The 17163-nt window shown below is 40.7% G+C and overlaps 1 protein-coding gene across 1 annotated transcript in view; it reads right to left on the bottom strand.

The window, feature by feature from the left end:
* The window catches only part of COLEC10 (collectin subfamily member 10), a 48212-nt gene extending 34144 nt beyond the window's left edge, over positions 1-14068 (bottom strand). Inside the window, exon 1 of the mRNA XM_040262012.1 lies at positions 13467-14068. Within this exon, the coding sequence (XP_040117946.1) occupies positions 13467-13614 (148 nt within the window). The 5' untranslated portion in view covers positions 13615-14068. The remainder of the gene's footprint in view (positions 1-13466) is intronic.
* Between the last annotated feature and the right edge of the window lie 3095 nt (positions 14069-17163).

Below are 17163 nucleotides of genomic sequence, written 5' to 3' on the forward strand. Positions count from 1 at the left end.
GTGTTTTCACATCCTGAGTTTTCTCAGGGCTCATGTAGGGAGCAGCTGCAGTCTGATCGCTACTGTTTGCTATGCTAAATCACTTCAGTTCTGTCTCACTCTTTGTGACCCTATGGACCATAGCCTGCCAGTCTCCTCTGTCCATGGGATTCTCCAGGCATGAATACTGGGGTGGGTTGCCATGCCCTCCTCCAGGGGATCTTCCGGATCCAAAGTTTGATTCCATGTCTCTTTCGTCTCCTGCATGGGCAGGCAGGTTCTTTACCACTAGTGCCTCCTGGGAAGCCCCCTGATGGCTGCTAGATGAAAGGTATTTTTCATTTCCTTTCTGAGTTCCCTCAGGGCTCTCTGGTTGACCCTCGGAAGTGGCTGCTATCACTGATGACTATGACATCTTTTGTTTACTGATACGGCAGGCAATATTTTATTTCTCAGTATATATATACATACATATGTTTATATATATATATATGTTAAGTGTGTGTGTGTGTGCTCAGTCATGTCTGGCATTTTTTTGCAACCCTAAGGACTACAGACCACCTGTTCCTCGGTCCACAGGATTTTCCAGGCAAGAATACTGGAATGGGTTGCCATTCCCTACTCTGGGGGATCTTCCCAATCCAGGGACTGAACCTGAGTCTCTTGCATTTCCTGCATTGGCAGGTATATTCTTTACCACTGAGCTGCCTGGGAATATATATTAATAAGAGTGGCCCATTTTAACGAAAGTATAATGTCCCCGTAGGAGTACTCTCATCTAGGAAAGCAGGTCATATCCCTCGCCTTTGCACACTCTGTGTGAGCTTTCTTTCAGCGTGTTTGGTCTCTGTCTATTGTCTAGCACTGGCTTTGCCCCGAGATCATTGCTCACATTGTCCAGCCTTGCTCTTCAAGTGCTAGGGCAGCACTGATGAAAATAGATTGAGAGACCCTCCTTTTTAGTATATCAAAGCCTCCCAGTCTCCAGGGACTTTCATTTTGGTCTGCTGCACCTTGTCATACTTGCTGCCTCACTCCATCTCCCAACTTCCTATTGGACATATGGGCCTCTTCCTTTTGGTTGTCTGGTCATATGGTCACTCAGCATGTGGTCTGATGAAAGAGAGATGACTTTGTCATAGCTCTGAATATCAAAATCTTTTTCTAGATATCTGTTCATCTCAGGCCAGGCAGAATGAGAAAAGGGACATTTCCACCCATATCAGTAAAGAAAGGATGTTACAGTCAACAGCGATTGCAAGTCACCACTGATGGTGAGCCCTGAGGGAACTCAGGAAGGAAAGAATACCTGCCACTTAGCAGTCACCAGACTTCAGCCAATACTCAAACCAGATTGATTACATTCTTTGCAGCCAAAGATGGGAAAGCTCTAAATAGTCAGCAAAAACAAGACTGGGAGCAGACTGTGGCTCAGATCATGAACTCCTTATTGCCAAATTCAGACTTAAATTGAAGAAAGTAGGGAAAACCAATAGACCATTCAGGTATGACCTAAATCAAACCCCTTATGACTATACAGTAGAAGTGAGAAAGAGATTCAAGGGATTAGATCTGATAGAGTGCCCGAAGAACTATGTACACTGTACAGGAGGCAGTGATCAAGACCATCCCCAAGAAAAAGAAATGCAAAAAGGCAAATGCTTGTCTGAGAGGCCTTACAAATAGCTGTGAAAAGAAGAGAGGCTAAAGGCAAAGGAGAAAAGGAAAGATATAAGCATCTGAATGCAGAGTTCCAAAGAATAGCAAGGAGAGAGAAGAAGAAAGCCTTCCTCAGTGATCAGTGCAAAGAAATAGAGGAAAACAATAGAATGGGAAAGACTAGAGATCTCTTCAAGAAAATTAGAGATACCAAGGGAACACTTCATGCAAAGATGGGCACAATAAAGGGCCAAAATGGTATGGACCTAACAAAAGCAGAAGATATTAAGAAGAGGTAGCAAAAATACACAGAAGAACTATACCAAAAAAGATCTTCATGACCCAGATAACCATGACAGTGTGATCACTCACCTAGAGCCAGACATCCTGGAATGTGAAGTCAAGTGGGCTTTAGGAAGCATCACTGTGATCAAAGATAGTGGAAGGGATGGAATTCCAGCTGAGCTATTTTAAATCCTAAAAGATGATGCTGTGAAAGTGCTGCACTCAATATGCCAACAATCTGGAGAACTCAGCAGTGTCCACAGGACTGGAAAAGGTCAGTTTTCATTCCAATCTCCAAGAAGGGCAATGCCAAAGAATGTTCAAATTATTGCACAATTGCACTCATCTCACTCACTAGCAAAGCAATACTCAAAATTCTCTAAGCCAGGCTTCCACAATACATGAACTGTGAATTTCCAGATGGTCAAGATGGATTTAGAAAAGGCAGAAGAACCAGAGATAAAATTGGCAACATCCGCTGGATCATCAAAAAAGCAAAAGAGTTCCAGAAAAACATCTACTTCTGCTTTATTGACTTTGCCAAGCCTTTGACTGTGTGGCTCACAATAAATTGTGGAAAATGCTGAAAGAAATGGGAATACCAGACCACCTAACCTTCTTCTTGAAAAATCTGTAAACAGATCAGGAAGCAACAGTTAGAACTGGACATGGAACAACAGACTGGTTCCAAATCATGAAAGGAGTACATCAAGGCTGTATATTGTCACCCTGCTTATTTCACTTATATGCAGAGTACATCATGAGAAACACTGGTATGGATGAAGCACAAGCTGGAATCAAGAATCCCAGGAGAAATATCAATAACGTCAGATATGCAGATGACACTACCCTTATGGCAGAAAGCGAAGAAGAACTAAAGAGCCTCTTGATGTAAATGAAAGAGGAGAATGAAAAGTTGGCTTAAAACTCAACATTCAGAAAACTAAGATCATGGCATCTGGCCCCATCACTTCATGGCAAATAGATGGGGAAACAATGGAAATGGTGAGAGACTTTATTTTGATGGGGAGGCTCCAAAATCACTGCAGATAGTGACTGTATTCATGAAATTAAAAGATGCTTGCTCCTTGGAAGAAAAGTTATGACCAACCTAGACAGCATATTAAAAAGCAGAGACATTACTTTGCCAACAAAGGTCCATCTAGTCAAGCCTATGGTTTTTCCAGTGGTCATGTATGGATGTGAGAGTTGGACTATAAAGAAAGCTGAGTGCTGAAGAACTGATGCTTTTGAACTGTGGTGTAGGAGAAGACTCATGAGAGTCCCTTGGACTGCAAGAAGATCCAACCAGTCCATCCTAAAGGAAATCAGCCCTGAATATTCACTGGAAGAACTGATGCTGAAGCTGAAACTCCAATACTTTGGCCACCTGATGCAAAGAACTGACTCATTTGAAGAGAGCCTGATGCTGGGAAAGATTGAAGGCTGGAGGAGAAGGGGATGACAGAGAATGATGGTTGGATGTCATCACCGACACGATGGACATGAGTTTGAGTAGGCTTCGGGTGTTGGTGTTGGACAGGGAAGACTGGCCTGCTGCAGTTCATGGGGTCCCAAAGAGTCAGACACGACTGAGCAACTGCATTGAACTTAACTGTGACTACAGCCACTCCTTAAGAAAACTGACCTCAGGATGAGTTTTCACTCCAGATATGAAAACAAAGAACACTGGCCCCAGGTAGCTGAGATGCATATCAAAGGAATAGTTTCTGAAGAGATAAATTCCTTAACTTGAGATATCTGGTTTTCCTTTAATTAACAATAGTCTTTTGATGTTCACACTACCTGCCCTTCATTGCAAAACTTCTATATAACCTGACTGCCCCCATCACCTCCTCAGAGCAGTTCTTTCAAGATTACTTGAAATGCTCCCTCCTTGGTTTGAGGTCCTAAAAATTCCCACCCAATAAAACATAGCTCTCAACTTTTAGGTTGTGATTACTTTTAAAGTCAACAAGAACACACCATGTAAATTATTTTTGACTGCAACTGATATTGTAATGTCTTATATGTACACCCACCCTTGGTGATATGTCAAATAAATGACCTTCAAAAGGATCATAAGCTTTAGTTTCCTTCTCTTTAAATAGAGATAATGATTCCTATAGCATGTCAGTGGAGCCAAAGCAAAATAATGGATAAAACTTTGTGAATTCTAAAAACTCATATTGATATAATTTATTTCACAGATACAAGTATGTTCAAGAGACTTGACATGATGTTTTTAGATCAAGAATAGCCATGATAAAAAATTTGAAAACAATTAAATTATTCAGATGCTACTTCACTTGAGTCTCTGAGTGTCAGATTTTAACCACATATATTTATAACTCTTTCATAAAAGAGTAGAGAAAACTGCAAAGTATAATTTAAAGAATTCCAGAAAATTATAGAATATTGCAGATCAAATACCAGTACAAAAACCAGACAGACTGGTCATCAGTTGGAATATCTTGTAAAGATGTGAAGGTATCAAATAAAACCATTTCTAACAGAATTAGAAAGTGCCCAGAAGTAGAATTTCATTAAGTGCAAATAAAAAGTTAGATCTAAGTTGTATCATATATATATATATATATAGCTAATGACCTAAGACCAACAGAAGTGCCTGCCCAGGGCACAGACTGTGGCTATAAGAAAATGGTTCTTAAAGGCAAAAAAAAGGAAGAAAAATCAGGAATATCATTCTCACTGTCCCTTGGATTTTGCTAATCTATGATTTTCTAATACTTAGAGTCCTTGATAGTGTGTTAGGGATAGTGCTAAGTGCTTTATGTGGCTTAACTCATTTCTCCTCATCACAGTCCTATGAAGCAGTCATGCCATTATCAACCCATCTTACAGATAGAAGACTGAGGCTCGGCTTTTTATGTCTTTTTTCATTTAATCCTACTACATCCCTAGGGAGTATTTATACTATTATTCCTATTTAATTGATAAGAAGCCCCAGGTTCAGTTGGAGAGTTAGGAAAAAGAAGCCACATTAACAAAGAGAAATGGTAGACTCAAGTTTGTGAACTTCTGATAAATAAAAGTTTACTTTGCAGTGAGACTAAAATAGGCAGGAAATGGCAGCAAGCAGCAGAAGTGGGTCCTTTTCCCTGGTAGATTTCTGTCTGTAGAACCAAGGTTACCACCTATGAGCCTTTGTTTAGGGATGTGGGGAGAGGCTTATGGTGACTATTAACAGCAGTGGTTCGGTTCGGTTCGGTTCATTTCAGTCACTCAGTTGTGTCTGACTCTTTGTGACTCCATGAACTGCAGCATGCCAGGCCTCCCTGTCCATCACCAGCTCCTGGAGTTTACTCAAACTCATGTCCATTGAGTCAGTGATGCCATCCAACCATCTCATCCTCTGTTGTCCCCTTCTCCTTCAGCCTTCAATCTTTCTCAGCATCAGGGTCTCTTCAAATGAGTCAGTTCTTTGCATCAGGTGGCCAAAGTTTTGGAGTTTCAGCTTCAGCATCAGTCCCACCAATGAACACCCAGGACTGATCTCCTTTAGGATGGACTGGTTGGATCTCCTTGTAGTCCAAGGGACTCACAAGGGTCTTCTCCAACACCACAGTTCAAAACCATCAATTCTTCAGCACTCAGCTTTCTTTATAGTCCAACTCTCACATCCATACATAACTACTGGAAAAACCATAGTTTTGACTATATGGACCTTTGTTGGCAAAGTAATGTCTCTGCTTTTTAATATGCTGTCTAGGTTGGTCATAACTTTCCTTCCAAGGAGTAAGCGTCTTTTGATTTCATGGCTGCAGTCACCATCTGCAGTAATTTTAGAGCCCCCCAAAATAAAGTCTGCCACTGTTTCCACTGTTTCCCCATCTATTTGCCATGAAGTGATGGGACCAGGTGCCATGATCTTAGTTTTCTGAATGTTAAGCTGTGGAAGTTCATGAAAAAAAGAAAAGAAAATGATAGCTAAGCTCTATGCTAAACATGTCTTAATTTTCAGATTAAGAATTTGAGATTGGCAATATAATTATCTCCATTTAGAAAACAGGGACACCGAGGCTGATGAATGTTGTTTGTTGTTGTTTGCCATCCCATGGACTGTATCCTGCCAGGCTCTTCTGTCTGCGATTTCCCAGGCAAGAATACTGGAGTGGGTTGTCATTTCTTTCTCCAGGGGCTTTTCCTGACCCAGTAATCAAATCTGTCCTGCATTGGCAGGCAGGTTCTTTACCACTGAGCCACCAGGGAACTCCAGATACGAAAGTGACAGAGGTCAAATTCAAAAACCATGTATTCTCTCTTCAAATTGCATGATCTTTATCAACATGTGAGTTTCTATTACTACAGTCCCTAGTAATGATTGATATACAGCCAAATTATTATGTAAGCAAGTTGTAGGAAAAAATGGCATAGGTCATGCATAAAACTTTATTAAATGAAACAATTTTTTTTTGTCATTACCTACTGACTCATCTTTGTCCAAACTTTGATTGACTAAAGTTTTATTCTTCCCGTCCTGACCTAACCTTGAACTCTTTTCTTGATGTCTATTCAAAGGGAAAAGGAGAGGGGAAAGAATGGTTCAGAACACCCACATACTGGAATATAAAGTTGAAATAGCCAAGCCACTTAAAATTTTGGTCCGTCCTCATGCATAGCATACATATTAACACTCTTAATGAAAGACTCTAGTGAATTAATATAATTAATATAAAGGTTTTAGGAAAATACCTACTTGCTTAACCTCTCTGATAAAGTCACCAGAAAGAACTCAGCAGCTTAATCTGTATCAAGGTGACTGAGCCAAAGCAATTCTGTACCATGTTTATACACTGACCTCCTTTTCTAATGTTAATTTATAACTCCAAGGGAAGGATCATTTCATGCCTAATGAGGATGACAAAACGTGAGGACAATGATATAACATGGTGAAATGGAACAATGTTTACTGGTTGGGAATCTGGAAGATGACTGGTAGTTCTGCCATCAATGAGCAACTGTATGACCTAGAACAAGTTACTTTATGTTTCTGGGCTTCAGTTTTCACAAATGTGAAAATAACGGGGGTTAAATTAGGTAATCTGGAATTACTTTAAAAGGTACAGTTACTTTAAAAGGTAGTTACACTTCCAATCAGAGTGTGAAAGTGACCCAGATACTGCTGGGCATACTGGCCATCTGTTTGGAAACTGAAAACATTCTTGAAAAATAACTCGCGTGTCAATTGCTGGGATCCAGGGCCATGTTCAGAAAAATAGTGATTGGCCAGATGAAGTCCAAATCCTAGAGGTATGGGGTTTGCTGAGAAAGAAATTATCCCAAAAAAAGCGGTTTACATACTGGCAAAGCCATGTGATCTCGTAGTGTCTGGCACTCAAAGATTAGTGCTCTTGTCCACCCACGCATGGGTTCCATAGGGATGGATAGGATTTTTAAGCCAAAACTTAAGTATAATAGCTATTTCATCCTGCCCTGTAAAATCCTCTGATGTCAACACTGGTTGGGACCCCTCCAGCTGATTAGATGGTTTAGCCCTATGACTGGAGCGTGGAGTCCAGTTGGGATTGAATTGAGTTCCAACCCACCACCTTCCAACTGTGTGACCTTAGGTTAGTGACTTAATAGTTCTGAATCTCAGTTTCTTCATCTCTCAAATGAGAATTGTGTCTCCTCTCTCAAAGTCTATTGAGAGAGTTTAACTTAAAAATGGCTGGAAAGCATTCAAGCAGCGCCTGGCCAGTGGCATCTGTTCAATGTACGCTGGTATTACTATTGCCACAGTGACTGAGATTGCCATTACAGTCAAACTGAAGAGGAGAGAGCCTTTCTTGGCTGCATGAGTTCATCACAGGCCACAAGTGTGGAGTGATGATCATTACTTGTAAAGTTGTAGTGTCCTCAGAAGCAAAGGGAAGCCTTCCTTACCGAGTGAAGTGTCATTGAGCGAGTGGTCAGGCCAGGCCAACACAGGGGCACGAGGGGAGCTGTGCACTGCTGTGCTTACCGTGGCCACTGGTGGGAAAGTTCTTTAAGCACTGAAGGAGTGAAATGACAGCGCCTTCCAAGAGCAGTTGTTGTTGTTGTTTTTGAAGCATTGCACAACTTATGGGGGTGTCTGCAGAATATCCCTGGAAAGTATTTACAAGGAACTGTCAGGGGATCTTGGAAAATCTGGCTTCATTCATTGGGTTAAAAGGGAAGCTCCAGTGACTCAGTGGTAAAGAATCTGCCTGCCAATGCAGGAGACACACAAGAGGCTCAGGTTCAATGCCTGGATTGGGAAGATCCTCTGGAGTAGGAAACGGCAACCCACTCCAATATTCTTGACTGGGAAATCCCATGGACAGAGGAGCCTGACAGGCTACAGTCCAAAGGTTGCAAATGAGTTGAATATGACTTAGCAACTACAAAACAATTGCATCAAAATTATTTATTGAGCCATCACTGTGTGTCAGGAGTTCTTCTAGGGTCTCTGCCCTCATGAAACTTGCATTCTAGGACTGAGAGTATGTATATAAATAGCAATCACTCTGTGAAAATAATAAAATGTCTTGGAAACTATGATAGAGAGTGCAGGAGTCTTCAGGCAGAGCCCTACTGTGCAGATGGCACTGGAGCTAAAACCAAAAATGAGAAGAAGGAACTCTCCTTGGGAAGATTTGGGGCAAGTTTGGGTCGGACAAAAGGAACATCAAGTGTAAAGATCCTGGGTTGGGAATGAGAGACAAAGCAAGGAAGGCTGCAGCAAACAAGTGGGCAAGTAGTTTGCGGTGGGAGAAGTTGGGAGAAGCCAGATGGATCTCAAAGGACCTCTGAGTCCACATAGACACATATACACACAAATGTCATTGAAAGAAAAGCCTCCCAAGCTAAAAGCCAAAATAAGCAGTAGGGTAAAATACCATTCTCAATATCATTTCTAAACAGACAAATGAAGTGATGGAGTTCATTATCAGAGAGGCGAGTCATCACATCGAGCATGTAGGGCAGTACAACGCTGGCCTGTGAGGTTGCATGAACTCCATGTTCTGAGGCAGTGTCCTATTCATTTCTCATCAAAAAGGGGTCAGCGGGCTGTATTTTCAAACATTATTCTAATAGAAACTAGTAGACGTCACGGAATGACCATGGACCCATACCAGAAGGTCAGGGGTCAAGCTCAAATTGCATGACTATAACATCTAAGTGGAAGACCTTGGAAACTCCACTTGACCTCATTGAGAGTATTTCCTTATCCTTAGGTTTAAAATAATTGCTACCACATAGGGCAATTATAGGGCTTCCCTCATAGCTCAGTTAGTAAAGAGTCTGCCTGCAATACAGGAGACCCAGGTTTAATTCCTGGGTTGGGGAGATCCCCTGGAGAAGGAAATGGCAACTCACTCCAGTATTCTTGCCTGGAGAAATCCATGGACAGAGGAGCCTGGCAGCTACAGTCTATGGGGTCGCAAGAGTTGGACATGACTGAGCGACTAAACACAGACACACAGGACAACTGTAAAAATTAAACAAGATAGTGAAGGACAGGGAAGCCTGGCATGCTACAGTCCATGGGGTCAAAAAGAGTCAGTCAGGACTTACTTATCACCCAAATATTTCTTAGTGGTGTTACGTTTCTTTTTTTAACATTTCTTATTAAAATTTCTTGTCATTGCTGTTTTGAAGCAAAACCACTAGAGGTCAGAATTTCACATAAATTGTTTAAGGAAACCACCAACGTTGGGGGAAAAAAGAATGTTTTTCTACTAAGCAGCACAAAATAATAAATTTAAGGTGCAGAAAGAAAAAGAAAAATGGCTTTCAACAGATAATTTTTGATAACTAGAGCAATACTCATTCTCAAAACTGCTGTTCAATGGACTTAGCTGAATAGGAAGAAGGGGGAAAAAAACCAGGATTTGTTAAGTATCTACTCATGACACCGATACAGTTTAAGGTTCACACTGATTATCTGATGTTATTCTTAAAACATGTCTCCCATGAAGCTCATTTTGCAAATAAAGAAACTGAAGTAGAGACAGATGTGATACCATCCTGAATGAAGATCAAGCAGATACAATCCAGTGTTTTCCACTAAGTCAAGTTTGTGAAATAGTGCAAGAAAAAATGGTGTCTCTGTGTTAGACAACATACTATATGACAGATTAGCATTAACAATTTCCTGTTTGCCATTCTATATATTTTTCTTTAATTCCAAGTCTCCTAAATGAATCTAGGGAAAATTTCTGTTATTGTCTGCTTCTCAGAGTATTTAGAAGTTTCTGAGCACAGTGCTGATAAATATGGTATTGAGATGATTAGCCATGAAGAAAAACATAGACCAGCTTGCTTTTAGGAAAAATATTTTGAACAAAAGCAATCATCTAGTTCTTTAAAAGTTTACTTAGCCATCAAACCTTTCTTTTTTTTATCATTTTGTAGAGATAAATATATAAATCTGCCTTATTCAGGGGTGGGGAGGAACATCATCACGTTCATAAGAGGATGAGGTAGGGTGGATGGCAGTCTATATCTTGAGGAAAAACAAAAATCATTTTTGTGTTTTGGGGTATCCACAATGTCTAGCACAGGGCACAGAGCAGAGTGATGAATAGGCTCTTGATGCTATACGTGTTGTGCACATAGAGGCAATTTGCAAAGAAAAAATGAGTTACGTGGGTCCTGACCCCAAGAGTTTTTAATCTAACACCAGTTTGAAATGTAGGTACAAGCTTTTTCCTTAGCTTGAAGCCTTTAGCATTGTACATGATGCCTGGGTTCCCTGGTGGCTCAGACGGTAAAGCGTCTGCCTACTATGCAGTAAACCCGGGTTCAATCCCTGGGTCGGGAAGATGCCCTACAGAAGGCAATGGCACCCCACTCTAGTACTCTTGCCTGGAAAATCCCATGGACAGAGGAGCCTGGTAGGCTACAGTCTATGGGGTTGCAAAGAGTTGGACACGACTGAGCGACTTCACTTCACTGATGCCTGGGACTTAGTAGGTATTCAGTATGCTCCAGAATCTTGGAATCACTTTAATAAGAAACGTGGAATCCATTTGATGCCAGGTCCCTGGGCTCTAGGGGAAGAAACTGTACCAAGTCCATAACAGACTCAGTTCTGGAATCCAGGGTTCTTAAGGGGTCCTTTCCCAGTCTTTCTTCCCTGGGAGCACTCACTTCTTCCTTCTGTCACATTCTTACTTGTAATCATCTCATAATTTCTACACACACTCAGGACGAGAGTTAAGGGGGTTTCCACTGTTTGGAATCTCAAGAGAGTTGCTAATGGGAAGGGAAAAGTTTTGTGTTAAATTAAAAAATGAGAGTTGGAAGATTCATATGGACACTATGCTGGTATTCAACGCATATTAATTGCTCTCTGCTTTCCATCCTAAACTATTTACCGTTTCATTGCTCCTGACACTGACATGTATATATATATATATATATGAAAAATGTAAAAGTGTTAGCTGCTCAGCTGTATCTGACTATTTGCAATCCCATGGACTGTGGCCCACCAGGCTCCTCTGTCCATGGAATTCAACTGGAGTGAGTTGCCATGCCCTTCTCCAAGGGATCCTCCCAACCCAGGAATCGAACCCAAGTCTCCTGCATTGCAGGCAGATTCTTGACAATCTGAGGCATCAGGAAAGCATATATATATACACGTGCATCTCTTGTACATAAAATAGTGCTTAGCACATTCAATATATGTTGGCTGAGTTGAAATGACTAGAGTCATTGAATTGGAGTACACTGTTTTTTGGACATTATTTTAACAATACTTTGTCCATTCTTCCTCCAGTTTGAAAGTTGCAGTTTCTCTGTAAGGAAAACTGCTTAACAGTTCTATTCTCAAATGGATTCTTCCTTTGAAGGGACAGCAAAATTTTAATTTTTTAGCATTTTCCATGAACACCCTGGAATCATACAAAGTTTCCTCTATTCTGTGAAAAGTCCAGTAAAGGTTTTAAGTAAATACTTTGTTTCTGACTGAAACTTTCTTTTCTAAACATTGACCCTCGCATTATTCATTTATTCACCCAAGAAATTATTTGGAAGCCCCAAGGTCTCATTGTTCTTCCTTGCATTTATTTTATGGTATCAAAGGTTAAAACTTAGATTGCAATCTTAGGAGGAAATTAATTCACTGATTAAGAAAAATGCATTTTAAGCAATACACATTTAAATCACTGACAAGCGCAGGGCAATGTTTTTCTGTTGTGTGTGTGTGTGTTTTTTTAAGACCTTTTTTCCAACTTAAAATTTTAAGCAGCTGCAATTCTTCCACCCTCTAGCCGGAGAAACAGCATGAATTACTAACGAAGGAGCACTGATCTGTATTGCAGTGACCACTTCCAGAACAAAAGGGTCAGAGCTGAAACCAAGAAAACAGGAGCATTTTTTTAATCAACCAGTTGCTTGAAGCGCATTTGGACCTTGGCCCTACTTGAAAAAAAAAATTCCAATATGCTATCATCCTTCTGCTGAAGGCTCTTGGCCCTAAAGTCTCCACTTGCAAATAAAGAAATGCTTATTTTTATACCACCTCCAATCCTTTATTTGTTTTATTTTTATTTATTTATTTATTTATTTTTGGAGGGGGTTATTTGGTTTTGAAGAACATAGAAGTATAATTATAAACTTACTGATCTTTCAACATTTACAATAAATGCTATTTGGAAAAGGCAGCCTACAAGAAAAAGGGGAAACATGTCTGATGTTTGTTATGCAACTACTATGTTCCAGACATTAAATATTTTTTGCAAATATTACTTTATTTAATCATTACCCCAGTGGTGAGTGGAGAGGATGATAACACTTTCCCCCACCCCTAATATGAAAGAGCTTAGGTTCAGAGAGTTAAACCTTTTGTTAAAGAGCATGTAGCTAGAAAGAAATGAAACAGAAATTTTTAGCCTGGTCCATGTCTCACTAAAGTAATTTTTTCTGTTATCCAACACCGCTCAAAATGGACCATACACTTTATGACTGTAGAAAAATATGATTAATAGGGGACACAAGTTTAAAAGACATGGAAGAAATAAAAACAATATGCTGAGATGACAGTGCCATTTTCCTTTTTTTGGCTTTTTTTTTCTTACTGCCACCTCCAATTCTTGATGGACCCCTCTTCATTGGAACCCAGAAATCCATTAATTTATGAAATGTATGAAAGAATTAAAGTTTACTGAGCTTTTGTCTAGTAGCTTTACCAGAATCAGTATGAGAAAACAGTTGGAGTAAAAACAGTCCAAGAATAGAGATGTTATTAACAAAAGGAATCCTGACAGTCAATGTTGCCTCTGTGTATCTCCCCTGGAGCTTCATGGAAGGTAGAATATGCCCCTGTCCCAGGTGAATTCTATCACATCCCTGTCCCAGGCTTCCACTCCCTCCCCAGGTTCTCTTACTTAACATCAGGGAAGTACCAGGACATTGATTTTCCTAAAATAGAAGAAAAGTAGAGCTCTAGCGGGGAGAGTAGAGAAAGTGGGAGCTAGAGTGGCACTGAGCGAGGAAGTAAGAGAGCTTACGTATTAGATGGGAAAATTTCACTTTTTTTCTTTCCTCACCTTTGGGTCCTGGTGAAATGGTGTGTGTGGCACAGACTTCAGTCGTAGGACGACTGTCGAGGTCCAGACCCAGACTCTGAATCTGCAAAAGAAAGAGCACCAGGAGAATGCACTGGTTTCTTCGAACTCGGGCCCCAAAGCCACCCATTGCGGCGGTTTCCTCAAAAAAAGAGCTGCCTCAAAGTGCCAAATAAACAGTTCGATTTTTAATGAAAACTTCTTCTTTGGGGAAGAAAGGGAAATATCTGGAACACACATTCCAAAAAGGGCTGTAAAGACAGGAAGGAAGCCTATCTTAGGTTGTTTATTTTCTCAGTGTTCCAAATGAGCCGTACATTTTCCAGACTGTTTACTTTCAAGTGACAAGAGTTTATTGAAAATTATCTCTGAACTAAACACTCAAGTGTGCAGTTCAGTAGAAACACTCCAGAGAATAGAACAGATACACCTTTGGCTTAGTACATGAGTGGATAATTTAATGCCCACATTGCACTTAAATGTTGGGGTTCCAGAAAGACTGAGCCAGAGATTTTGTGAATTACCTACATATTATATAATTATTGTGCATGGCTTTGAGATTTTTAACAAGGAAATATTCATTACCTGCTTTTGGTGGCAGTTGAACACTAATACTCTTACTGCTCTCCATAAGCTTATTTCCTTCTCTTGCTACAAGGAATTGTCTTGGGGTTAAACCGCAAAGGAAAGAACACCACTTACTGCAAAGCAATTAGGCAAGAAGTATCAAGAATCTTAAATATATATATAGCCTTTGCCCTAGTAACTGGCCTTCTGGTACACTGTCTTAAAGAAATACTGTGAAATGTGGACAAAGCTTTGTTTAAAAGATGTGGCCAAAGGGGGAAGGGACATCAATTGCCTAATGATATATTGTTGTTGCTTAGTAGCTAAGTCATGTTTGACTCTTTTGTAACCCCATGGACTGTAGCCCTCCAGGATCCTCTGTCCATGGGATTTCCCAGGAAAGAATACTGGAGTGAGTTGCCATTTCCTTCTCCAGGGGATCTTCCTGACTCAGGGATCAAACATGTGTCTCCTGCATTGGCAGGCAGATTCTTTACCACTGAGTCAATGATATGTTGCTGCTGCTGCTAAGTCGCTTCAGTTGTGTCCAACTCTGCGACCCCATAGCCGGCAGCTCACCAGGCTCCCCTGTCCCTGGGATTCTCCAGGCAAGAACACTGGAGTGGGTTGCCAATTCCTTCTCCAATGCATGAAAGTGAAAAGTTAAAGTGAAGTCGCTCAGGTGTCCAACTCCTAGCGACCCCATGGACTGCAGCCTACCAGGCACCTCTGTCCATAGGATTTTCCAGGCAAGAGTACTAAAGTGGGATGCCATAGCCTTCTAAGCAATGATATGTTATGATATGATGTTGCCAAATCATAGTACATAAAACTGCATGAGTGTGCAACATGACAATTTTATTAAAAGAAGGAAATGGCAACCCACTCCAGTATTCTTGCCTGGGAAATCTGATGGACATAGGAGCCTGATGGGTTGCAGTCCATGCGGTCACAAAGAATCAGATACAACTGAGCAACTAAACAAAAATTCTGGAGGCTAGAAATCTGAGTTCAAGGCATTGTCAAAGCATGTATCTTCTGAAGACACCAAGAGAGGATCAGATCCAGGCTCTCTCAGAGCCTCTGGTAGTGCCTCAAGGCACTACAGTATGAGGTCTTGGGGGTAGGATTTTTTTTTTTTTTTTTTGGGCCTGAGGAGACTCAATTCAACGTAAAACAACAGACTAGTAGTATGACTAGACTTATCTTTTCATAAGTCATACAAGGAAATGGAGGGAAAGGAACTGGCATTGTTTGAATAGTCATTATGTGCAAAGATAGCCTTGGTCTCTTAACTTGCTTATTTTCTTTAAACCTGAAGATAGCCCTGTGGAATAGATAGTAATTCCCTTGTTTTGCAGCTCAGAAAAGTTAAGCAGTTTTCCCAAGGCCTCTGTGATGTTTGCTTTTAGGAGTCGACTGGATCATGGGGGCCAGACCCTTGGCTATACATTTTCTGGGCATGTCTGTGAGAATGTTTCCAGGTGAGCTTAGCATTTGAACTGGTAGACTGAGTAAAGCAGTTTGGCCTCCCCAAAAGAGGGGCTCTCATCCAATTCTTTGAGTGCCTGAGTACAACAAAAAGACAGAGAAAGGAAGAATTTGCTCTTTGCCTGAGTGCCAGAACTGGGATGGGTGTTGGCCTACACTTGGACTAGAACTTACAGCATCAATTATGCTGATTCTAGGGCCTTTGGACTGGGACAGGTATTTATATGACTGTCTTCCTCAATTCTTGAGATCTTTGGGCTTAGCCTGAAGCGATGCCACTAGCTTTCCCGGATCTGCAGCTTGCAAAAGGCAGATCATGAGACTTCACATCCTTCACAATCATGTAAGCCAGTTTCATCTAATAGATCTCTTTCTTGAGGTATACATATGCATATCTATAGATATAGGCATATACAGAGGTATACGCTGAAGAATGTACAGAATGAAGCAGGGCAAAGGCTAATAGAGTTTTGCCAAGAAAACGTATTGGTCATAGCAAACGCCCTCTTCCAACAACACAATAGAAGACTCTACACACGGACATCACCAGATGGTCAATACCGAAATCAGATTGATTATATTCTTTGCAGCCAAAGATGGAGAAGCTCTATACAGTCAGCAAAAACAAGACTGGGAGCAGACTGTGGCTCATATCATGAACTCCTCATTGCCAAATTCAGACTTAAATTGAAGAAAGTAGGGAAAACCACTAGACCATTCAGGTATGACCTAAATCAATCCCTTATGATTATAAAGTGGAGGTGAGAAATAGATTCAAGGGATTAGATCTGATAGACAGAGTGCCTGAAGAACTATGGATGGAGGTTCATGACATTGTACAGGAGACAGGGATCAAGACCATCCCCAAGGAAAAGAAATGCAAAACAGCAAAATGCTTGTCTGAGGAGGCCTTACAAATAGCTGTGAAAAGAAGAGAAGCTAAAGGCAAAGGAGAAAAGGAAAGATATACCCATTTGAATGCAGAGTTCCAAAGAATAGCAAGGAGAGACAAGAAAGCCTTCCTTAGTGATCAATGCAAAGAAATAGAGGAAAACAATAGAATGGGAAAGACTAGAGATTTCTTCAAGAAAATTAGAGATACCAAGGGAACATTCCATGCAAAAATGGTCTCGATAAAGGACAGAAATGGTATGTACCTAACAGAAGCAGAAGATACTAAGAAGAGGTGGCAAGAATACACAGAAGAACTGTACAAAAAAGATCTTTACAACCCGGATAATTACGATGGTGTGATCACTCACCTAGAGCCAGACATCCTGGAATGTGAAGTCAAGTGGGCCTTAGGAAGCATCACTATGAACAAAGCTAGTGGAGGTGATGGAATTCCAGTGGAGCTATTTCAAATCCTGAAAGATGATGCTGTGAAAGTGCTGCACTCAATATGCCAGCAAATCTGGAAAACTCAGCAGTGTCCACAGATCTAGAAAAGGTCAGTTTTCATTCCAATCCCAAAGGAAAGCAATGCCAATGAACACTCAGACTACCACACAATTGCACTCATCTCACACACTAGTAAAATAATGCTCAAAATTCTCCAAGACAGGCTTCAATGGTATGTGAACTGTGAACTTCCAGATTTTCAAGCAGGTTTCAGAAAAAG

The sequence above is a fragment of the Oryx dammah genome, unplaced genomic scaffold (assembly GCF_014754425.2).
Source record: "Oryx dammah isolate SB20612 unplaced genomic scaffold, SCBI_Odam_1.1 HiC_scaffold_19, whole genome shotgun sequence".
NCBI lineage: Eukaryota > Metazoa > Chordata > Mammalia > Artiodactyla > Bovidae > Oryx > Oryx dammah.